The 26,733-nt window shown below is 36.8% G+C and overlaps 1 protein-coding gene across 6 annotated transcripts in view; it reads right to left on the bottom strand.

Moving 5' to 3' along the window:
- Positions 1-26,733, bottom strand: part of CTNNA3 (catenin alpha 3) — a 1,776,580-nt gene that overhangs the window by 1,607,353 nt on the left and 142,494 nt on the right. For all 6 annotated transcript variants that reach the window (XM_047701796.1, XM_047701794.1, XM_047701795.1 and 3 more), the window contains exon 4: positions 10,436-10,602. In XM_047701796.1, the coding sequence (XP_047557752.1) occupies positions 10,436-10,602 (167 nt within the window). The remainder of the gene's footprint in view (positions 1-10,435; positions 10,603-26,733) is intronic.

Consider the following 26,733-nt stretch of genomic DNA (forward strand, 5'->3'; position numbering starts at 1 on the left):
TAAAATTAACCCTTATAAAGTCAAAATGTCAGTAAAATAAGGTATGGTATCTTGAGAAGTATAAATAGTAAAGTTCAAAAAAAGGTAAGCAGTACCAGAAAAGAAATTTTTAAGTTCCTATGGAAAATTATGAGCAACCATGGTAATAAAGCCAAATTGCCTTTCCAAGTTTCTATAATTAATATTGATAAATCATCATTCTTTTTTCTATCCTCTGTTACCTTTGATTTAGACCTATTACACAGAGAAGAAAACATGTATTTTCTTAAGGAACTAGATGACTTTGTCAAATCAGGAGTCTTTGATGTATTTAATTATATATCAACTCTAGTTGGTTGACACAGAGAATTCCATCGAGATTTACTCAAGGGACCATGTTTGCACTGGTTGGTAATTTCAGTCTATATCCTCATGAATGCTTGATCATAATGATCGTAATGACATTTCTGGGGGCAGTCTCAGTGGAAAGAAGATAATTTAATAAAGATAAGAAAGTATAAGGAAGTCAAGAAATGTATAGCTATAGACAATCAAGAATTGAGTAATATCTCATTGACCTGACATTTAAAGGAAAATATACCCTAATAGGTATGAAAAATCCTGTAACTTAGAAAAAAACCATTGTAAGGAAGAAAAGAATAAGGCCACAAAAGAAGACACTGTGATAGCAGAGAAATTCCTTGGTACTATGGAATAAAAATAAATTTAAAAATGTAGCAGGGAATTGTGTTGGGGAGTGTTGGGGAAACCCGAAATGAGCAGAAGATTGCATGAAATAGTAAGATATAACTGGAAGAAAGGAGAAGAGGCAGGCCTTTTTCTGTTCTATTCCAAACAATGGCAAGAAATAAAAATGTGGCCTATTGTTTTTGAAAGAAGAGTGTGTCCAGAAGAAGAAATCTATACCTATAAATCTGATGCTCTCCCCCTAAAAAAACTATAGTAAATAATTATATAGTATATATATGTGAAAGAGAAGAGACATAGGTGACTACAGAATTCTTCTTAGGGAAATATTATCTATATTGAGGAAAATACCTTAAGGAGTAAGTAAGATATAAAGTAACATATGAGAGGAGTCCCTGGGTGGCTCAGTCATCTAAGGGTCCACCTTCAGCTTAGGTCATGATCCTGGAGTCCTGGAATCAAGCCCTGCACTGGACTCCCTGCTCAGTGGGGAGTCTGCTTCTCACCCCACTTATGTTCAAGCTCTCTCGCTCTCTTTTATAAATTAATAAATAATATTTTAAAAAAAGAAAGAAAGTGATATATGAGGGCACAAATCAGCAGACAGAAATTTATTGCATTCAAATGAACAGGAATTTAAGGATGTGACGGAGAACAAGGAGAGTAGGTAGGGAAAAAGGATGTGGAAAAATAATAAGATGAAGTTGTTAAAGAACTTGAAGATTTCTAATATACAGATTAGAGCCACTTAGCATATAGTGTTACAGTACAGAACACTCTCCCTTCTACTTCCCCAAATTTCTGTAAGGTTTGCGATATACATAAATATTCCTTGTCTGGGAGTAATGGACTGTGTGTGTGTGTGTGTGTGTGTGTGTGTGTGTGTGTGTCTGTGTCTGTCAAAATCAAAAATCAAAAAAGAGGGGGAAGGTCAATTTCCGATTATAGATTAGCATACTATAAAATAGGGATAGAAAGACTACTCATAAACTAAAGCAATTCAGTGGAAGCAAAAGCTTGGAACCAGAGATGATCCTGAGAATATGAACCCCAGAGAAATCTTGGGGAGAATATTATAGTTGATAGGACATAGAATTAGAGTTCAAGCCAATTATATCTGGATCTTAAGGGCAAGGAGATCCCAGCGGACAAGTGATTTACAACCAAAAGTAAGTGGATTGTGAGTGATTTAAAAATGAATGTTAAAAAAATATAAAAAGAAAGAAAAGGAATGAGAGCAAGCAAGCAATTGCCACTTGGAACTCTTATGGGGTTATTAAAAGTAAGTCATGCCAAGCTAACCTCATTTCCTTTATAGCTGCAGTTACTAGACTAGTAAATCTACAATGCCACAGATAATACATCTTGATTTCAGCAAAGCCTTTAAGAAAGTGCTTAATGATGAAATAAACATGGTTTATACAGTAGCCTAATAAAGCAAGTCTGAGGCTCATTTCAACAACTTTACTCAATGTTAATGTTTGGAAGGAGCATGATAGAGGAGGAGTAGGAGATTGAAATACCATCAGGTCCCAGGAGTTCAGCTAGACAGTTATCAAACCATTCTGGTCACCTACAAATTCAACAGGAGATAGAAGATAAGAAGAGCAGCAATTTTAGGAACAGGAAATTGACCTCTTTCCAGAAGGTAGGACATGTGGAGAAGTGAATCCGAAATGAGAGGAAGATAGACTGTGGGGGGAGGGGCCAGTTCCTGGCAAGTAAGAGAGCAGCAGAGCACAAAATCAGAACTTTAAGGAGTCTGCTACACTGAGGGACCTCACTCCAGAGGCTAAGAGGTGGGGTGGAGTCCTCACAGGGACACTATGGTCTCAGGACCAGTGAGGTCACAAGAAGACCGGGGTTGTCTGAGTGTGGCACAGCTGCCAGGTATCAGAACGGGAAACCAGTTGCAGACACGGAGCCAAGGAGTGGGCTCTCAGCTCAGGGTTACCTTAAACAGTGATTTGAGGCACAGTCCAACCACTACTCTTCAGGCAGGGACCACACAAGTAGCAGATCCAGAGAGACCCCCCTCCTTCCTCCTCCAGGAGAAGCGGTGCAGGAACACACTGCAAGAATCTGCTGGGTTTGGAGACTCCAAATGGGGCAATGCACCAGAGATAGAAATGCTCTATCATGGGCCAGGTGAGCACAGAGACCAGGGACATGGGAGTGATTGACTGCTTTTCTCTGAGGGCGCACTGAGGAGTGGGGCTCTGAGCTCTCTGCTTCTCTGGGCTGGAGATTGGGAGGCCGCCATTTTCATTCCCATCCTCCAAAGCTGTAAGGAAAGCCTTCAGGGAACAAAAGCAAGCAAAAGCGAACCCAAGCAAATTACTTAGCCTGGCCACTGGCAAGGGTGGTGTAATTCTGCCTCAGGCAAGGACATCTGAGAATCACTGCAACAGGCCCTGCCCCCAGATCAGCAAGAACATCTGGCCAAGACCAAGTTCACCATCAACGAGAACTGCGGAACTCCAGAGCTAGGGGAAAGCAACATAGAGAATTCATGACTTTTTTCCCTTGATCCTTTAATCTTTCAAAGTTAAATTTTTTTAATTTTATTGTTTCTTATTTTTTTTAATTTTTCCTCTTTCCTATTTTAACATATTTAACTATTTTATCTTATCAATAGCCTTTTGAAAATCTTTTTTAATTTTCATTGTTATAGCCATATTTTCTCCATTCATTGTATTTAAACTTATTTTTTGTATACATACAGATTTTTTTTTTCTTTAAAATTTTGGGATACAATTTCTTCTAACAGATCAAAATATACCCTACATCTAGCACATGGGTTCGTTCTAGTCTCTAGCATGATCACATTCGTTCCTCTTTTTTTTTTTTTTCAACCAACTTCTTATCAATTCCTTTTTTAGAAACTTTTTAAATTTTCATCTTTACAGTCATATTCCATCCCTTCATCATGTTTACCCTTATTGTTGTATATACATAAGTTTTTCTTTCTTTAAAATTTTGGGAGGTAGTTGCTTCTAATAGACCAAATACACCCAAAATCAAGTATGTGGCTCTGTTCTATTCACCAGTCTCTCTCTCTCCCTCTCTCTCTCTCTCTCTCATTCACACACACACACACACACACACACACATTTTTTTCTTTTCTTTTTTTCTCCCTTTCTTCTCCCCCTGGTTTCAGGTCTCTTCTGATTTGGTTAGTGTATATTTTTCTGGGGTCATTGCTACACTCTTAGTATTTCATTCTCTCAATCAGCTATTCTTATCTGGATAAAATGACAAGACAGAAAAAACACACAAAAAAAGAACAAGAGGCAGTACCAACAGCTAGGGACCTAATCAATATGGACATTAGTAATATGTCAGAACTAGAGTTCAGAATGTCAATTATCAAGGTACTAGCAGGGCTCGAGAAAAGCATGGAAGATATTAGAGAATACCTTTGGGAAAAATAAAATCCCTTTCCAGAGAAATAAAAGAATTAAAATCTAACCAAGTTGAAATCAAAAAAGCTATTAATGAGGTGCAATCAAAAATGGAGGCTCTTACTGCTAGGATAAATGAGGCAGAAGAGAGAATTAGTGATATAGAAGACCAAATGATGAGGAATAAAGAAGCTGAGCAAAAGAGAGACAAACAACTACTTGAACATGAGGGGAGAATGGAGATAAGTGATACCATAAGACAAAACAATATTAGAATAATTGGGATCCCAGAAGAAGAAAGAGAGAGAGGGGCAGATGGTATACTGGAGCAAATAATAGCAGAGAATTTCCCTAATCTGGGAAAGGGAAGAAGCATAAGAATCTAGGAGGCACAGAGAACCCCCCCTCAAAATCAATAAAAAGGGTCCATACCATGTCATCTAATAGTAAAACTTACAAGTCTCCGACAAAGAGAAAATCCTGAAAGCAGCTTGGGACAAAAGGTCTGTAACATAAAATGGTAGAAATATTAGATTGGCAGCATGGGATCCGAAGGGGCACACGCACCCGAATGTTTATAGAAGCAATGTCCACAATGGAAAGAGCTTAGATGTCCATCAACAGATGAATGGATAAAGAAGAGATGGTACCCCTAAGGCAAATAACATTATATGTTAATAAAAACAGAAAAAAATGAAAATGTCTTTTCCTATTACCTTGGTTCTGTGTTGCTCAAGAAAGCAAAACTAGGAACACTGAATGGAAATAGCAGGAAGGCAGCTTTAAGCCCAGTTTGAGGAAAATGTCTCTAACAATTAGAACTGTCCAAAGTCAGGTTCACTGTGTCACAGAATTGAGACTGCTATTACTGTTAGACAGTTGTATATTGCACACTGTATTGTAGGAAAGAGTCTAATCTACATCAATAAGATATTAGACTGTAAGGGCCCTGACATTTCTCCTCCAAAATTTTTTAATCCAAACGGAAATTTAATATATTAATAAATATTATTAGAAATATAGAAATATTCTACGGGGCTCCTGAGTGGCTTAGTCAGCTAAGCATTCAACTCATGGTCTCAACTCAGGTCTTGATCTCAGGGTCGTGGGTTCAAGTCCCATTTGGGGCTACATATTGAGTGTGGAGTTACTTCTAAAAAGAAAGAAAAAAGAAATATTCTAAACCACTATTTCCCAAAGTACAGTTTGAGAAAGTTCCAGGATTAACATATTATAAGGGTCCTAAGGTTAAAAAATTGGAGAAACTCTGAGTTATGCAAATTAAATACATTTCTTTGCGTCAATATTTCTCACCAACTTTTATGTGCTTATGTGCATCAAAAATATTCAAAGAGAATTTCTATATGCAGCACTGACCATAAAAAAATCCTTTTTTCCATGTTGCATATTTATAAGACAGGGTCTGCAGAATACTTGGGGTGGGGGGAATGTTATGCCAAATAATTCTAATCTTGATGACATTAAAAAAAATTCAGTTTGTCCATTTTTGTCAAAAGAATTGAGTTAATGACACAATTTAAATATAAATTTTGTGGGATGTCTGAGTGGCTCAGTAGGTTGGGCATCTGCCTTTGGCTCGGGTCATGATCCCAGGGTCCTGAGACTGAGTCCTGCATTGGTCTCCTTGCTCAGTGGGGAGTGTGTGCTCCCACTGCCTGCCACTCCCCCTGCTTGTGCTCCCCCTCTCTCTAACAAATAAATAAATAAAATCTTAAAAATAAATAAATAGGGGCGCCTGGGTGTCTCAGTGGGTTAAAGCCTCTGCCTTTGGCTGGGGTCATGGTCCTGGGGTACTGAGATCGAGCCCTACATCAGGCTCTCTGCTCAGCAGGGAGTCCGCTTCCCTTCTCTCTCTATGTCTGCCTCTCTGCCTGCTTGTGATCTCTGTTTGTCCAATAAATAAATAAAATCTTTAATAATAAATAAATACATATGTATATAAATTTTTCATAACAAAGAAATAATAAAACACTATTACAATTCACCACAAAAGGTCTCCCCTTTTTCTTAGATGAGCTAACATTGTTGTACTAAACACACTGATAAGTATCTTAAATGATGTAACCTAAGCTCAGTCTCTGATACCAACAAAGGAGAGAGTAGTTAGAGTTAAGAACTCCCCCTCCTCCTGACATATCTGAATTCCTTTAATAACTTATTATAAGCCCATGAACTTGTCTATATGCTTGTGAAAGGTATTTATAGTTAAGGTTGTCCTAACCCTTGGAGTACTATGTTCCAAAAAGGGTTTTTTTTTCCCCTATCACATTGAGCAAATTTCTTAAATAAATATGCTTGTTTTTTTAATTTTAAAATAAAAATCATAATCATATGGCTGTTGTTGAAGACTGAATTAAAGAAGATAATCCTGCATCATGCTTATTAGCATATTATAAAAACTCAGTAAATATTAACTATAATTTTATTGCAAAAAATAGTACTTTGTTTTGCTTTGATCTTCAATTATTTCCTCCTTCATTTGAAAGACATAATGTGTGTGAACTACCTAGCACTATGCCTAGCAATTAGTGGTACTCAATTAAAATTGGTAATGGAGGTATTTGTGGTCTTGAATATACACACCATTACTTCTTAATCAATTATGAGGGTAGCAATTTTTACTTGAAAAAGCCTTTCATTCTGCTCTATCGCAACAAATCTAGAGTCTAAAATACTGGAAATCTGGAGTCATTAGAACTAGGAATTACCTGGCACTTAATCTTTCATACCTTACTTCTTGATTACAGCATTTCTTAGCATCTGTATTCACATATGAAAAAAAAATGAATGTCAGAAATGTTTAGGGATTTGTCTACAGTACTATTTCCAGTATCTAACAAATAACCAAGAAACAAGAAACACTGCTTAATTATCTCACCTATAAATCCACTAGTATACAGCTTCTGATGATGATAACTATACTCTTTCCTAAAAAACTTTTTCCTATACTCTTTCCTAAACTCTTTCCTTATCTAAAAACAACAAAAAAGTGCCAGCTTGCTTTTTTTACAGTAATAAAACCAATAAAAGAAAATGAATATGAAATTATAAAGGGAAGGTTCCATTAGTTTAGTGTTACGGTAAGCATTAAAGAGTAAGATAAAGATGCAAAGAAAGGTTTAGCTTAGCAATTAGAGAAAATGATTTTAATAAGAAGGTCAATCAGACAAGGCCATCATTTCCTTAATGGAAAAGTGATATTACAGTCACCAGGCACCTTATGAATATGCAGATGTATTTATGGACAGAAGAGTAAAAGTCCTAATGCAGGAAATAGATCAGAGACTCCAAAAGATTGTTTGCAATCTTCTCACCTGGACACTATTAATGACTTGGTCAAACTAAATAAATTAAGAAAGCAAAAAGGGCTCTAATAAAATTCTTTATACTAAAACTTTTCTAAATGATTTGTCTAGCAAAATAAAGCAAGCAAGATATCTTGCTGCCTTTGTAGTATCTAAGTAAAATTATATTCTTTACTCATATTAAATCAATTTATACATTTTTCATATGGATTACTACAGATATCACAGACGACCTGCAAACATGCACACTTGATCTTGGATCAAGAGGAGGTCGCAAACAGTATTCATTTATAAAGTAGGACAAACTTTCTTGTGCCTTAAATTTTAAAGTTTTTCTTTTTCAATTATATATTCATTATTTATATTACCTATATAATCCTATCTATTTCTTTATCAGTGAGCCATCTTCTATTTTTTAATCTACCACTGGCTTTAAGACAAATAATCCTAAAATTTGTATAGAACCACCAGAGACCCCAAATAGTCACAGCAATCTCGAAAAAGAACAGCAAAGCAGGAGGCATCACAATTCCACCTTCAAACTATATTGTAAAACTGTAATGATCAAGACAGTATGGTACTGGCACAAAAATAGAGACACAGATCAATGGACCAGGATTAAAAAAACAAAACAAAAAAACCAAAACTATATGGTCAACTATTATTCAACAAAGCAGGAAAGAACATCCAATGGAAAAAAGACAGTCTCTTCAACAAATGGTGTTGGGAAAAATTGACAGCAAAATGCAAAAAATGAAACTGGACCACTTTCTTATCCAATATACAAAAATAAATGCAAAATGGATGAAAGACCTAAATGTGAGACAGGAAACCATCAAAATCCTAGAGGCAGTGTTCTTTGACCTCACCCACAGGCAGTGTTCTTTGCAGTTCAATTGCACTATTAGGCATTTACCCAAAGAATACAAAAATACTAATTCAAGGGGATACATGCACCCCAATGTTTATAGCAGCATTATCAACAATAGCCAAATTATGGAAAAAGCCCATCTGTCCATCGGCTATTGAATGGATAAAGAAGTTGTGAGATTATATATAAATATAATCTCACAACTTCTTTATCTATATATTTTATATATATAAACATAAATTTTATATAAATATATAAATATAAATTTTATATATTAATTTTGCATAAATATAAAATATATAAAATGTTTATACACACACACACACACACACACACACATATATATATATAATTTTTTTTTATACAAGTCCCTCCTGATTTTCTTCCTGTCTCCCCCATCCCGGCTCTTCCAAAACCCTCTGTGAGCTAGAAACTGCCTGGCCTTCGGCGAGTGCCAAGCCAACCCAGCACCAGCCTCTGTGTGATGTCATGGGTTGCCAGGCAGACAGCCACACCACTCCTGCAGGCACAGCTGGAGGCACAGGTAGTGGCTGGAGTCAAAGGGTGACGCACTGCTGGGAGCCTCCCGCCCTATCTGCCTGCCCAAGTGCTATATCCAGAAGTACAGAGGAGGACAGAAATTCAGAAGGGGGGACAGAGACCTTGACGGAAAGGGAAGCAGGGAGATGGTGGGGAAGAGAGGAAGAGCACCTGGCTGTCTCAACAGAAGAAGAGGTGACTCCTGATCTTGGGGTTGTGAGCTGGAGCCCCACGTTGGGTGTAGAGATTGGTTAAAAATAAAATATCTTTATAAAAAAGAGAGACAGACAAAAATTGAATGGAACCAGTAATGCCTGCATCTGAAGCCCTTTACCGTGGCCTTCAAAGCTCAGCCTGATGTGGCTCTGAATGCCTCTTGCATCCCCTCTTGTGGTTTACCTTGCCTCCGCCTCACTGTCTCTGCACGTCAGCAGGCCTTGGCTGAGTAATATTCATATATATAGACAGATAGATATGAATATATATATATATATACACACACACACAAACATATATATGCCAAGAAAAGAATGAATTCGGCGTTTGCAACAACATGGATGAAACTACAGAGTATTGTGCTAAATGAAATAAGTCAGTCAGAGAAAGACAAACCATATGATTTCACTCAACTGTGGAATTTAAGAAACAACACAAACGAGCAAATGGGGAAAAAGAAAGACGCAAACCAAGAAACTATCTTTTTTCTTTATTATGTTACGTTAGTCATCATACGGTACATCATTAGTTTTTGATGTAGTGTTCCATGATTTATTGTTTGTGTATAACATCCAGTGCTCCATGTAATAATGCTCTCCTTAATACCCATCACCAGGATAACCCATCCCCCTACCACCTTCCCCTCTGACAGGGCCACACGCACCCCACTGTTCATAGCAGATGAATGAATAAAGAAGGTGTGGTCCATATATACAATAGAATATTACTCAGCCATCAGAAAGGATGACTACCTACCATTTGCATTGACATGGATGGAACTGGAGGGAATTATGCTAAGTGAGATAAGTCAAGCAGAGAAAGACAATCATTATATGGTTTCCCTTATATGTGGAACATAAGGAATAGCATGAAGGACATTAGGAGAAGGAAAGGAAAAATGAAGTAGGGGGAAACCAGTGGGGGAGATGAACCATGAGAGACTATGGACTACAAGAAACAGAGTCTTAACTGAAGAGGTCAAAAACTGAAGAGAAAAGATGGTTGGTAGTGGGGGGATGGGTGAAATAGGTAACAGGGATTAAGGAGTGTACTTCCTTAAAAAACAAAAAAAGGAGTTCACTTGTGATAAGCCCCAAGTGCTGAATCACTAAACTGTATGCGTGAAACTATATGTTAACATTTAGTTACATAACATAACACTATATGTTAACTAGAATTTAAATAAAAAATTTAAAAATTTTAATAAACAAAATAACTTCTGGCTTTGTTCTTTTGAGGTATACAAGAGTTGCACAATCTAATTGAATCATCTGCTGGGTGACATTAAGAAATGAAAGTGAGGTTGGGATGCACTAGTATTAATACCAGTTTCAGAAAATGGAATTAGAAGTGAGAACAATGCCAAGGTAAACTAGCCATCTTTTACTTACAGCTGACACATGCTGCAAGAGACTCATGACATCTATCATGTCTGCGAGGATAAGGAGTCTGGTAACTGCAGCCAACAAGGCACGGGCAGCTTGAACCACAGCCTCCCTTTTGGGGAGATAACATGGGTCATCTGCAAATCTCTCAGCTGATACTTTCAGAGCTTCACCTGAAAAACATAACAAAAATAATATACTTTAAGTTTCACCTATACCTGTTTAAGCATTTATCATCTTAATTCCAACTACATTTTATGACTAAGCATAATATTAAAATAGTGTCAGTTGACACTAGAACACTGTTAATAAACAATGGAGTTTAAAATTGGCATTTGTCGGGACGCCTGGGTGGCTCAGTTGGTTAAGCAGCTGCCTTCGGCTCAGGTCATGATCCCAGCGTCCTGGGATCGAGTCCCACATCGGGCTCCTTGCTTGGCGGGGAGCCTGCTTCTCCCTCTGCCTCTGCCTGCCATTCTGTCTGCCTGTGCTCGCTCTCTCTCACTCTCTCTCTGACAAATAAATAAAAAAATCTTTAAAAAAATAAATAAATAAAAAATAAAATTGGCATTTGTTTTTAATTAATGCTCTGAAGTTTAAGAAGCATGATACCATCTTCCTGCAAGAGAACTATGTTCAACTGACTAGCAACATCTACTAGAATTGCTGTCAACTTCTGTATTTGCTGAATCTCATTTGCTGTAAAAGGTTTCATTACTAAGACTTCAATTGGAAACAATCTTGTTTATAAAAATAAGGTAAATCTTCATTGAGTTATTTTCCAAGTCAGTGTTAGAAAAGAGCTAGCCTGGGCACCTAAGTGGCTCAGTCAGTTAAGAGTCTGCCTTCACCTCAGGTCATGATCCTGGGGACCTGGAACTGACTCCTGCATTGGGCTCTCTGTTCAGCGGAAAGTCTGCTTCTCCCTCTGTCCTTCACCCCACTCATGCTCACGCTCTCTCTCTCTCTCTTTCTCTCAAATAAATAAAATATTTTTAAAAAGAAAAAGAAAAAGAAAAGAGCTAGCCTTCAAAGCAGGAGCTCTCTGATAAAAGTTTAACATAGGCAGATTTTCCTAAATTGTCAATATAATAACCTGCATCCTAAACTTAGTCATGGAAATTATATATCATAGCACGTAACTGTTAGAATAATATACCTAAAATTTCTAAGATTTTTTCATTGAAAATACATCTTATGATAAAAGCAATGTGAACTCATTCATTTTAAAAAGTTCACAGTTCAAGGAGGAGTCCAAGATGGCAGAGGAGTAGGAAACCTTAATTTCATCTGGTCTCAGGAATTCAGCTAGATGGCTCTCAAACCATTCTGAACACCTGCGAACTCAACTAGTGGTTGAAGAAAAGAATGCCTGCAACTCTACAAATAGAAAAGCAATCACTTTCTGAAAGAATGGCAAGATGGAAAAAACTCACCTCAAAAAACAGAGAAAGAGGCAATACTGACTGCCAGGGACCTAATCAGTATGGACATAAGTAAGATGTTAGATATAGAGTACAAAATAACAATTATAAAGATACTAGCCGGTTTCAAAAAAAAGCATAGAAGACACTACAAAATCCCTTTCTGGAGAAATAAAAGAACTAAAATCTAATCAAGTCAAAAAGGCTATTAATGAAATGCAATAAAAAATGGAGGCTCTAACTGCCTGGATAAATGGGAAAGAAGAGAGAATTAGTGGTATAGAAGACAAAATGATGGAAAACAAAGAAGCTGAGAAAAAGAAAGATAAACAACTCTTGGATCACAAGGGGAGAATTCAAGAGAAAACTGATACATAGAGCAAAATAGTATTACAATAATTGGGATCCCAAAAGAAGAAGAAAAAGGAAGAGGGCAGAAGGTATATTGGAGCAGATTATAACAGAGAACATCCTTAATCTGGAGAAGGAAACAGGCATTCAAGTCCAGGAGGCACAGAGAAATCCCCCCCCACCAACATCAATAAAAATAGGTCAAGAATCCAACATATAAGAGTGAAACCTGCAAATCTCAGAGACAAAGAGAAAATCCTGAAAGCAGCTTGGGACAAGAGGTTTGTAACCTACAAGACTAGAATCATTAGACTGGCAGTAGACTTATCTACAGACTGTGCAGGCCAGAAAAGACTGTCATAATCAGGGTTCTAAATGAGAAAAATATGCAGCCAAGAATACTTTATCCAGCTATGTTGTCATAAAAATGGAAGGAGAAATAAAAAGCTTCTAAGAAAAACAGAAACTAAAAGAATTTGTAATCACCAAACCAGCCCTGCAAGAAATATGAAAGGTGATCCTTTAAGGGAAGGGACAGGCCAAAAGTAATATAGACCAGAAAGGAATATAGAAAACATACAGAAACAGCCTTACAGGTAATACAAAAGCACAAAATTCCTATCTTTCAATAATTACTCTGAATGTTAATGGGATAATGCCCCAATCAAAAGACACATGGTACCAGACTGTATGAAAAAACAAGACCCACTGATATGTTCTCTGGAAGAGACTCACTGTAGACCCAAAGACACCTCCAGATTGAAAGTGACAGGGTGGAAAACCATTTATCATGCTAATAGAAATCAAAAGAAAGCTGGGGTGACAATCTTTATATCAGACAAATTAAATTTTAAATCAAAGACTGTAATAAGAGATGAGAAAGGACACTATATCATAATAAAGAGGTCTATCCAACAAAAAGATCTAACTATTGTAAATATTTATGCCCCTAACATGGGTGCAGCCAATTATATAAACCAATTAATAACAAAATTAAATAAACACATCAATAACAATAAAATAATAGGGATTTTAAGACCCCACTCATGCAATGGACAGATCATTTAAGCAAAGGATCAACAAGGAAATAAAAGCTTTATATGACACCCTGGACCAGATGGGCATCACAGATATATTCAGAACATTCTATCCCAAAACAAGAGAATATACATTCTTGTCTACTGTACATGGAACATTCCAGTATAGATCACATCCTGGATCACAAATCAGGTCTCAACTGGTACCAAAAGAATGGGATCACTCCCTGCATATTTTCAGACCACAATGCGCTGAAACTAGAACTCAACCACAAAAGGAAAGTTGGAAAGAAATCAAATACATGGAGGCTAAAGAGACTCCTACTAAAGAATGAATGGGTCAAGGTGCCTGGATGGCTCAGTGGGTTAAGTAAGCCTCTGCCTTCGGCTCAGGTCATGATCTCAGGGTCCTGGGATCAAGTCCCACATTGGGCTCTCTCCTTGGCTTCTCTGCCTACTTGTGATTTTTGTCAAACAAATAAATAAAATCTTAAAAAAAAAAAAAGAATGAATGGGTCAACTAGGAAGTTAAAGAATTTTTTAAAATTCATGGAAACAAATGAAAATGAAAATATAACTGTTCAAAAACTGTGGGACACAGCAAAGGCAGTCCTGAGAGGAAAGTATATAGCCATATAAGCCATTCTCAAGAAACAAAAAACATCTCGGGCACAAAACCTAACCCTACACCTACAGGAGCTGGAGAAAGAACAGCAAAGAAAGCCTCAACCCAGGAGGAGAAGAGAAATCATAAAGATCAGAGCAGAAATCAATGAAATAGAAACCAAAAGAACAGGAGAACAAATCAACGGAACTAGGAGCTCGTTCTTTGAAATAATTAATAAAATTGATAAACCCCTGGCCAGAATTATCAAAAAGAAAGAGAAAGGACCCAAATAAAATCATCAGTGATAGAGGAGAGATCACAACCAACACCAGAGAAATACAAACAGTTATAAGAACATATTATGAGCAACGATACACCAGCAAGTTAGGCAATCTGGAAGAAATGGATGCATTCTTAGAGATGTATAAACTACTAAAACTGAACGAGAAAGAAATAGAAAACCTGAAAGACCCATAACCAGTAAGGAAATTGAAACATTAATCAAAAATCTCTGAACAAACAAGGGCCCAGGGCCAGACGGCTTCCCAGGGGAATTCTACCAAACATTTAAAGAAGAATTAATACTTATTCTGAAACTGCTTTAAAAAATAGAAATGGAAAGAAAACTTCCAAACTCATTCTTTGAGACCAGCATTACCTTGATCCCAAAAACAAACAAAGACCCCATGAAAAAAGAGAATTACAGACCAATAGCCTTGATGAACACAAATGCAAAAATTCTCACCAAAATACTAGCCAATAGGATCCAACAGTACATTAAAAGGATTATTCACCACGACCAAGTGGCGTTTATTCCTGGGTGGCAAGGTTGGTTCAACATCCACAAATCAATCAATGGGATAAATACATTAATAAAAGAAAGAACAAGAACCATATGATACTCTCAATAGATGCTGAGAAAGCATTTGACAAAGTACAGCATCCTTTCTTGATCAAAACTCTTCAAAGGGTAGGGATAGAGTGTATATTCCTCAATATCATCAAAGCCATCTAGGAAAAACCCACAGCAACTATCATTCTCAATGGGGAAAAACTGAGAGCCTTCCCCTAAGCTCGAGAACACAGCAGGGCTGTCCACTATCACCACTGCTATTCAACATAGTTCTAGAAGTCCTAGCCTCAGCAATGAGACATCAAAAATAAATGAAATGAATCAAAAAGAAATAAGCCTGGGTGGCTCAGTCGGTTAAGTGGCTGCCTTCGGCTCAGATAATGATCCCAGGGTCTGGGATTGAGTTCCACATCAGGCTCCTTTCTCAGCAGGGAGCCTGCTTCTCTCTCTGCCTCTGCCTGCCAAAAGGGAGCACAAGCACTGCTTGTGCTCCCTCTCTCTCTCTCTGAAAAATGAATAAATAAATCTTAAAAAAAAAAAAAGAAGGAAAAGGCATCCAAATCATCAAAGAAGTCAAACTCTCACTCTTTGCAAGTGATATGATACTTTATGTGGAAAATCCAAAAGACTCCACTCAAAAATGCTAGAACTTGTACAGGAATTCATTGAAGTGTCAGGATATAAAATCAATGCACAGAAATCAGTTGCATTTCTATACATCAACAGCAAGAGAGAAGAAAGAGAAATTAAGGAGTCAATCCCATTTAAAATTGCACCCAAAACCTTAAGATACCTAGAACTAAATCTAACCAAAGGGGCAAAGAATCTATATTCAGAAAACTGTAAAGTACTCACGAAAGAAATAGAGGAAGACACAAAGAAATGGGAAAATGTTCCATCTTCATGGATTGGGAGAACAAAAATTGTGAAAATGTCTATGCTACCTAAAGCAATCTACATGTTTAATGCAATCCTTATCAAAATACCATCCATTTTTTTCAAAGAAATGGAACAAATAATCCTAAAATGTATGTGGAACCAGAAAAAACCCCGAATAACCAGAGGAATGTTGAAAAAGAAAACCGAAACTGGCGGCATCAAAATTCCAGACTTCAGGCTCTATTACAAAGCTCCAAGCATCAAGACAGTATGGTACTGGCACAAAAACAGACACACAGATCAAAGGAACAGAATAGAGAGCCCAGTAATGGACCCTCAACTCTATGGTCAACTAATCTTTGACAAAGCAGGAAAGCATGTCCAATGAAAAAAAGACAGTCTCTTTAATAAATTCTGTTGAGAAAATTGGACAGCCACATGCAGAAAAATGAAACTGGACCATTTCCTTATATCACACACAAAAATAGACTCAAAATGGATGAAAGACCTCAATGTGAGACAGGAATCCATCAAAATCCTTGTGGAGAACACAGGCAGCAACCTCTTCAACCTCAGCCACAGCAACTTCTTCCTAGAAACACTGCCAACAGTGAGGGAAGCAAGGAAAAAAATGAACTATTGGGACTTTATCAAGATCAAAAGCTTTTGCACAGCAAAGGAAACAGTCAACAAGACCAAAAGACAACGAAAAGAGTGGGAAAAGATTTTTTGCAATTGACATATCAGATAAAGGGCTAGTATCCAAAATCTATAAAGAACTTATGAAACTGAACATCCAAAGAACAAATAATCCAATGAAGAAATGGGCAGATGACATGAACAGACATTTCTGCAAAGACATCCAGATGGCCAACAGACACATGAAAAAGTGCTCCACATCACTTGGCATCAGGGAAATATAAATCAAAACCATAGTGAGATAGTACCTCACACCAGTCAGAATGGCTAAAATTAATAAGTCAGGAAATGACAGATGTTGGAGAGGATGCGGAAGAAGGTGAACCCTCCTACACTGTTGGTGGGAATGCAAGCTGGTGCAGCCACTCTGGAAAACAGCATGGAGGTTCCTCAAAAAGTTGAAAACAGAGCTATCCTATGACCCAGCAATTGCACTACTGGGTATTTATCCTAAAGATAAAAATGTAGGGATCCAAAGGGGCACATGCATCTGAATGTTTATAGCAGCAATGTCCACAAGCCAAACTATGGAAAGAACCTAGATGTCCATCAACAGATGAGTGGATAAATAAGTTTTGGTATATATACACAATGGAATACTATATAGCCATAAAAAACCCTGAAATCTTGCCCTTTGCAACAATGTGGATGGAACTAGAAGACATTATGCTAAGTGAAATAAGTCAATCAGAGGAAGACAATTATCATATGATCACTCTGATATGAGGAATTTAAAAGGCAGGGTCGGGGGTCATGGTGGGTAGGGAGGGAAAAAATGAAACAAGATGGGATCAGGAGGGAGACAAACCATAAGAAACTCTTAATCTCAGGAAACAAACTGAGGGTTGCTGGGGGGAGAGGGATAGGGTGGCTGGGTTATGGACATTGGGGAAGGTATGTGCTATGGTGAGTGCTGTGAACTGTGTTAAGACTGATGATTCACAGAACTGTACCTCTAAAGCAAATAATACATTATATGTTGATTTTTTAAAAAGAAAATTTAAAAAAAAAGAATTATCCAACAGAAAAAAGTCAGTTCAACTAATGGCATTGGGAAAATTAGACAGCCACATCAGAAGAATGAAACTGGACCATTTCCTTATACCATACACAAAAACAGATTAGTACGTAAATGTGAGACAGGAATCCACCAAAATCCTTGAGGAGAAAACAGGAACGCATCTCTTTGACCTCAGCCACAGCAACCTCTTGCTAGACGTGTCTCCAAAGGCAAGGGAGACAAAGACAAAAATGAAATTTTGGGACTTCATCAGGATAAAAAATATTTTGCACAGCAAAGGAAACAGACGACAAAACCAAAAGACAACCAAAAGAATGGGAAAAGATGGGGAGGGTATGTGCTATGGTGAGTGCTGTGAAGTGTGTAAAGTTGGTGATTCACAGACCTGTACCCCTGGGGATAAAAATATATTATATGTTTATAAAAAATAAAAATTTAAAAAAAAAGAATGGGAAAAGATATTTGTAAATGACATATCAGATAAAGGGTGGTATTCAGTATCTATAAAGAACTTATCAAACTCTCCACCCAAAGAACAAACAGTTTAATCAAGAAATGGGCAGAAGGCATGAACAGACATTTCTGCAAAGACATCCAAATGGCCAACAGTTACATTAAAAAGTATTCAACATCACTCGGCATCAGGGAAATACAAATCAAAACCACAATGCAATATACTACCTCACACCAGTCAGAATCACTAAAATTAACAAGCCAGGAAATGACAGATGTTGGTGAAGATGAGGAGAAAGGGGGACCTTCCTACACTGTTGGCAGAAATGCAAGCTGGTGCATCCACTCTGGAAAACAGCATGGAGGTTCCTCAAAAAGTTGAAAATTGAGCTCCCTACAACAATTATCATATCTCACTGATAAAAGAAATAAAAGAAAAAGATCATAGGGAAAGAGGAAAAAATAAAATCAGAGAAGATGACAAACCATAAGTGACTCTTAATCATAGAAAACAAACTAAGGCTTGTTGGAGGGGAGGTGGGTGGGGGGATGGGGTAACTGGGTGACGGACATTAAGGAGGGCACATGATGTAATGAGCACTGAGTATTATATAAGACTGGTTGGGGCCTGGGTGCCTCAGTCAAGTTAAGCCTCTGCCTTCAGCTCAGATCATGATCCCAGGGTCCTGGGACTGAGCCCCAAACAGAACTCCCTGCTCAGCAAGAAGTCTGCTTCTCCCTCTGCCTTTCCCTCTCCCGCTACCCCTCCCCCTCTCTTTTGTCTCTCGCCTTCCACTTGGTGCTCTCTTGCTTTTTCTCTTTCAAATAAATAAGATCTTAAAAAACAAAAAAAGACTAGTGTATCACTGACTGACCTATACATCTAAAACTAACAATACATTATATGTTAATTGAATTTCAGAGAATCAGTCCAAATCCAACCATTGCTTTCGTTGTAAAAAATGATTTATAATGGAGATTTTACTAATACAATAATGTCTCTTTTATTTAGCTCTGCTTTATTTACATAAAAAATTAAAGTTAAAAGCATAGCCCACAAAAAATTTAACTATGTAATATTATAATTACTTATAGTAAAAGCAAAGAAATGAAAATTCTAAACTAAAAAAAATTTTAAAAATAAAGTCCGTAAGTGTATAATATGAAAAAGTTCCTCTTTATTTCTCTCCAGGAAAATAACTGTTAAAGAATTTTCACATGCACTGTTTTTTAAGTTTTTCAATTTAAATTTGTTTTTATTATGAAAGTGATATGTGCTCATTACTTTTAAATAATTCAGCATACTGAAGAGTATAAAGGGAAAAAATTTTATGAAGTCTCTATATGAATCATCCAAAAATTGAGTTCTTGTATAGCCACCCAGAAATTTTTCCACAAATGTATGTTTTATGTGTACATATGTATGTAAATTTATATATATAAATTTATATATATTTATATGTATTTTAATGTACCTTAAGAATATATTCACATATTCACATATATTAATATATAAAGAAAGATTTTCTGTCATGAGAAAACAGAGACATTTTTATATGTTATAAAACATACAGTAGATATAGGTATGGATCCTTTTCACAAATATTATCATACTATAAAAACTTCCTACAATTTGTTTCTTCACTTATCAATTTATTTTCTTTTCACACAGGGATATAAATGACCAGGAAACATTAAAGTATGCATAGTAATTAGTCACGTGAGTTCTGAAGATGTTCTGCTTCAGTATCTGTCCTACTACTTCAGACAAGTCACTTAACTTTTTTATTTTTTCCTCATAAATGGAGCTATAATAACAATACCTATGATATTTATTAAAATTAAATAAGAACAGAGTGTTGAGCTTAGTAAAGACTTGAATAGCTGTAGTCATTCTTTTTTTTTAAAGATTTTATTTATTTATTTGACAGACAGAGATCACAAGTAGGCAGAGAGGTGGGCAGAGAGAGAGGAGGAAGCAGGCTCCCTCCTGAGCAGAGAGCCCAATGCAGGGCTCGATCCCAGGACCCTGGGATCATGACCTGAGCTGAAAGCAGAGGCTTTAACCCACTAAGCCACCCAGGAGCCTCTGTAGTCATTCTTTTTAATACTTGAATACAACTACATCTTACTGATCTACTATAACTTATTTTATAAGACTTCTATTAAACCTATAAATCATTTCCAACTTTTTCTATTTCAAACAGTACTACAAAGAATGACTCACATCTTTGCATGCATGAACAAACTTAGCTGGAGGATAAATTCTTAAAAGTAGAATTGCTAAGTCCAGAGGCAAATGAATTTTATGTTTTGTTACATATTGTCAAAAAATTCTCCAAAACACAGCCATCTCACCAACAATATATTAAAGGGCCTGTCTTATCTACTCTACTTCATGAATATTTTAGTTTTTATTTACTTTACTATTATTTAGCATAATAAAAATATAATGAATTGTTTTTATTAAATACATACAAAGAATATAAAGAATAGTGTTCTTTATAACAGACAAAGCCTGTGAAGAGGGTCTGAGACTGCCTAAACAAGTTAATATGTCACTTTTAGTTCTCTTAGCAATACCAAGTTAGACTATTAAGTCAGACACTTCTGAGATCAAATTCTTATTTGCCTCTTCTAGCTCTGAGACCTTGGATGCTTAAATACTTTCAGTGTCCTCCTCTAAAGGAAAGAAATAAAAATATTACTTATCTCATAGTGCTCCTGAAATGATTGAGATATAATTCATAATATATATTTAGCACAGTATCTGAACACAGACACCAGTCAACAAATAGCTGTTACTTCTCAGGAAATTTCTAGTAGAATTGGTAAATTTTTAAGACCAGGAAATGATGATTTTTATGTTTCTCTGCAACTCAGAATTTCTGCCAGGAGACTATGAAAAACTAAAGGGACCTCAGAAATTTAGAGAGCAGATGAATTCCCACAAAAAAGAAAATTATCTTTTCTTGTCATGATTCTGAATTGGAAAGTTATGACAGTCTTTATAGAATACTATCTTTGACTTCATATACATTAAAAAGAATTATGCGTTCTTTACTAAAAATGTGGGGATTTTGAACAATTGGCTGAAGAGTCATACTCAAGAAAAGATCATTTAAACATTAAAGAACGATTAAGTATTTGTTTCCATTAAGGTAGTATGAAGAGAAACCAAGTAACACTGTTGGGGAAAATGATAACAAAGATGCAGTAAGTAAACTTCCTATTACTGGCTTCACCACCCTCCCTTCCATGCAATATGCACAACCATTTTCAGCCTCAGCTCAAACTCCAATATAAACATCACTTCTTCAATGAAGCCTCAGATCCCACATTATTAAGGCAGGCCTCACAATAAGATTGTATACTTCCTATCACAACTAAAAATCAACATTTAGTGTAATGACTTGTTTCAAACCCTGTCTTTAATTCTGTTTTTTGAAGTTTTTATTTAAACTCTTAATACTTAACATAGTATAATACTGGTTTCGGGATTAGAATTTAGTGATTTATCACTAACATATTACACCCAGTGCTCATCACAAGTGCCCTTCTTAATACCCATCACCCATTTAGCCCCTCCCCTGCTCACCTACTCTCCTGCAACCCCCAGTTTGTTCTCTATAGTTAATAGTTTCTTACAGTGTGCCTCTCACTCTTTCTTCCCTTCCCCTATGTTTATCTGTTTCGTTTCTTAAATTCTACATATGAGTGAAATCATATGGTATTTTTCTCTCTCTGATTGACTCATTCCACTTAGCATAATACTCTCTAGCTCTATCCACATCATTGAAAATGGCAAGATTACATTCTTTTCTGATGGCTGAGTAATATTCCATTGAGTGTGTGTGTGTGTGTGTGTGTACACTCATGTGCATACCACACTTCTTTATCCTTTCATCAGTCGATGGATGTTTGGGTTCTTTCCATAATTTGACTATTGTTGATAATACTGCTATAAAAGTCAGCATGCACATGCCCCTTTGAATGTAGACTTTTGTGTCTTTTGGTAAGAACCTAATAGTGCAATTGCTGGATTATAGGATAATTCTATTTTTAATTTTTTGAGGAACCTCCATACTATTTTCCAGAGTGACTACTTTTTAACTTAGCACACAGGCTTTTCACAAGTAAGTCTGTGCTTTCAACTCTTTTTCATTTTAATGTACTGCTGGATTTGATTTGTTAGTATTTTATTGAGAATTTCTGGATCCATGTTCATCAGGGATATTGGTCTGTAATACTCCTTTATCGTGGGGTCCTTGTCTGGTTTTGGAATCAAGGTAATACTGACCTCACAGAATGAGTGGAAGTTTCTCTTCCATTTCTATTTTGTGGAACAGTTTCAGAGGAACAGGTATTAACTCTTCTGTATATGTTTGGGAGAATTCCCCTGGGAAGACATATGGCCCTGGACTTTTGATTGTTGGGAGATTTCTGATTCCTGATGTAATGTCTTTGCTAGTTATGGGTCTGTTCATGTTTTCTGTTTCTTCCTGTTTCAGTTTTACTAGTTTATATGGTTCTAGGAATTTATCCATTTCTTCCAGATTGCCTAATTTGTGGGCATATAGTTGCTCATAATTGTCTCTTATATTGTTTGTATTTCTGCAATGTTGGTTGTGATATTTCCTCTTTTATTCATGATTGTATTTATTTGGGTCCTTTCTCTTTTCTTTTTGATAAGTCTGGCTACAGGTTTATCAATTTTATTAATTCTTTCAAAGAACCAGATCCCAGGTTCGTTGATCTGTTCTACTGGGGGTTTTTTCTATATCATTTATTTCTCCTCTAATCTTTATTATTATTTCCATTCTTCTGCTGCCTTTAGGCTTTCTTTGTTGTTCCTTTTCTAGGTCCCTTGGGTTTAAGGTTAGGCTGTGTATTTGAGAATCCTTTTGCTTCTTGATATAGGACTGTACTTCCCTCTTTAGACCAGTCTGTCTTCAACTCTAAATCAAAAGGCTAAGGAGAGTCACACCAGCCATAATGGCTAAAACAACACAAGAAATAATGGATGCTGGCAAGGTTGTAGAGAAAGTGGAATCCTCTTACACTGTTGGTGGGAATGCAACCACTCTGGAAAACAGTATGGAGGTTCCTCCAAGTTAAAAATAGAACTACCCTATGAGCCAACAATTGCATTACTAGGTATTTACCCTAAAGATACAAAAATACTAATTCAAAGGAATACATGCACCCCAATTTTTATAGCAGCATTATCAACAATAGCCAAATTACGGAAATAACCCAAATGTCCATGGACTTATTAATGGATATGGAAGAAGTGCAGTGGAGGAGTTAGGATGCAGAGTAGTAAGGGGACCCTAGGCTTCCCTTGGCCCTTGAACACAGCTAGATCAACATCAAATCATTTTGAACAACTAGGAAATCATTCTGAGGATTAAGATAACAATCTGCAAAATTGGTGGAAGAGAAAGTAATAGATGCGCGGTTCAAGAGACACAAACTGGGGAAGAGAAAAGCCATGGTACTACAGAGAGGAGGGATCCTTTGTGCAGAAGGAAGTCAAGGAGAGAGGGAGAGAGCAGGAGCAAGAGCAACAAGGGTTTGAGCAAGAAAGAAAAACCTAGACATAATGACAAGAGGGAAGAATTCTCCCCAGAAGAAAGATCAAGAAATAACAGCCAGAGATTTGCTCAAAACAGATATAAGCAATATATGTGAAAAAATATTTAGAACAACAGTCATAGGAATACTAGTTGGGCTCAAAAGCAGCACAGGAGACACCAGAAAAACCCTGTCTGCACAGATAAAAGTACCTAGAAACTACTCAGGCTGAAATAAAAAGTGCTATAACTGAGAGGCAAAACTGACTAGACATAATCACAATGAGAATAGAAGAAATAGAGGTATTAATAGGTGCTATAGAAGATAAAATTATAGAAAATAATGAAGGAGAAAAGAAGAGAGAATTAAAACTATTAGATCACAAATACAGACTTAGGGAACTCAGCACTTCCACAAGGCACAATAATATCCATATCATAAGAGACCCAGAAGAAAAAACAGTAGGAAAAAGACATAGAAGGTATATTTGAACAAATTATAACTGAGAATCTCCCTAAACTAGGGAACAAAACAGGCATTCAAGTCGAAGAGGCACAGAGAACTCCCCTCAAAATCAACAAACACAGGTCAATACCAAAACATATCACAGTGAAACTTGCAAAATACAAAGACAAAGAGAGAATTCCGAAAGTGCCTAGGAACACAAGGTCCTTAACCTACAAGGGTAGACACCTAAGGTTAGCAGCAGACTTATCCACAGAAATCTGGCAAGTCAGAAGAGACTAACATGATATATTCAATGGCGCTAAATTGGAAAAATATGGAGGCAAAAATATTATATCCAATAAGGCTGTCATTCAGAATAGGAAGAGAGAGGGGAGCCTGGGTAAATCAGTCAGTTAAGTATCTGACTTCGGCTCAAGTCATGATTTCAGGGTCCTGCGACTGAGCCCCACATGGGGCTCCCTGCTCAACATGGACTCTGCATCTCCCTCTCCCTCTGCCCATCCCCTCACGTGCACACATGCACTCTCTTTCTCTAATAAATAAAATCTTTAAAAGGATAAATTGTTATTAAAAAAAAAAAAGAACAGACAGAGTGATAAAGTGTTCCAAAACAAGCAAAAACTAAAGGAGTTTACTAACACCAAACCAGGTCTGCAAGAAATATTAAAGGGGACCCATATATATATATATATATATATATATATATATATATGGCAACGTCCACAATAGCCAAAACTATGGAAAGAACCTAGATGTCCATCAACAGATGAATGGATAAAGAAGATGTGGTGTATATATATATATATATATGTATATATATATATACACACAGATATGTATATATATATGTACATACATACATATATATATATATATATATATATATATATACATATACATACAATGGAATACTATGCAGCCATCAAAAGAAATGAAATCTTGCCATTTGCAACAATGTGGATGGAACCAGGGGGTATTATGCTGAGTGAAATAAGTTACTCAGAGAAAGACAATTATCATATGATCTTTCTGATAGGAGGAAATTGAGAGGCTGAGTGGAGGGTTTGGGCAGTACAGAAGGGAAAAATGAAACAAGGTGGGATCAGGAGGGAGACAACCCATAAGAGATCCTTAATATCACAAAACAAACTGTGGGTTGCTGGGGGGAGGAGGGGTATGGAGAGGGTGGTTGGGTTATGGACAGTGGGGAGGATATGTGATATGGTGAGTGCTGTGAAGTGTACATACATACCTATAAAGAAGAATCCAGAAATGTACCCACAACTATATGGTCAACTAACCTTTGACAAAGCTGGAAAGAATATCCAAAGGGAAAAAGACAGTCTCAGGGGCACTTGGGTGGGTCAGTCATTAAGGTAAGTCATCCCAAGGTCCTAGGATCAAGCCCATCAGCTCCCTGCTTCTCCCTCTCCCACTCCTCCTGCTTGTGTTCCTGTTCTTGCTGTCTCTCTCTCTCTAGTTAAATAAATAAATAAGATCTTAAAAGAAGGAAAGGAGGCAAGAAAGAAAGAAAGAAAGAAAGAAAGAAGAAAAGAAAAGAAAAAAGGAAAGGAAAGAAAAGAAAAGGAAAGGAAAGGAAAGAAAAGAAAAGAAAAAGAAAGAAAATCCGTTTCTTCAACAAATGGTGTTGGAAAAACTGGACAGCAACATGCAGAAGAATGAATCTGAACCACTGTCTTACACCATACACAAAAATAGACTCAAAATGGATGAAAGACCTAGATGTGAGACAGGAAACCATCAAAATCCTAGAGGAGAACATAGGCAACAACCTTTTAGACCTCGGCCACAGCAACTTCTTATGAGACTCATCACTGGAGGCAAGGGAAACAAAAGCAAAAATGAGCTCTTGGGACCTCATCAAAATAAAAAGCTTCTGCAAAAATGAAAGAAACAACAGAACTAAAAGGTAACCAATGGAATGGGAGAAAACATCTTCAAATGACATATCTGATAAAGGGCTAATATCCAGAATCTATAAAGAACTCATCAAATTTGAAGCCTAAAAAACGAATAATCCAGTTAAGTAATGGGCAGAACACATGAGCAGACATTTCTCCAAAGACCTATAAGTTGCTAACAGACACATGAAAAAATGTTCAATATCACACATCATCAGGGAAATACAAATCAAAACCACAAAATCAAAATCAAAATCAAAACCTCACACCTGTGAGAATGGTTAAAATTAACAAGTCAGGAAACAACAGTTACTGGTGAGGATAAGGAGAAGGGGAATCCTCTTACACTGTTGGTGGGAATGCAAACTGGTGCAGTCATTCTGGAGAACAGTATGAAGTTTCCTCAAAAATTAAAAATAGGGGTCCCTGGGTGGTGCAGTCAGTTAAGCATCTGCCTTCAGTTCAGGTCATGATCCTGGGGTCCTGGGATCAAGCCCTGGGTTGGGCTCCCTGATCAGCAAGGAGTCTGCTTCTTCTTCTCCCTCTGTCCCTCCCCACCCCACTCATGCTCGCTCTCTCTCTCTCTCTCTCTCAAATAAATACACTCTTTTAAAAAGATACAAATACCTACAACCAGCAATGCACTAATAGGTATTTATCCAAATGATACAAAAATAGTGATCTGAAGGGGCACAAGACTCCAATGTTTATAACAGCACTATCAACAATAGCCAAATTATGAGCCCAAGTGTCCACTGATTGATGAATGGATAAAGAAGATGTGGTACTATGTACAATGGAATATTAATAACTCAGCTGTCAAAAGAATGAAATCTTGCCATTTGCAATGATCATGGATGGAACTAGGTTGTATTATGCTAAATGAAATAAGTCAGTCAGAAAAAGACAAATATATTATTTCACACCTATGTGGAATTAAAGAAACAAAACAGATGAACATAGGAGAAAAGAAGGAGAAATAAGATAAAAACAGAGAGGTAGGCAAATCATAA

This window comes from Lutra lutra, chromosome 14 (genome assembly GCF_902655055.1).
Source record: "Lutra lutra chromosome 14, mLutLut1.2, whole genome shotgun sequence".
Classification (NCBI taxonomy): Eukaryota; Metazoa; Chordata; class Mammalia; order Carnivora; family Mustelidae; genus Lutra; species Lutra lutra.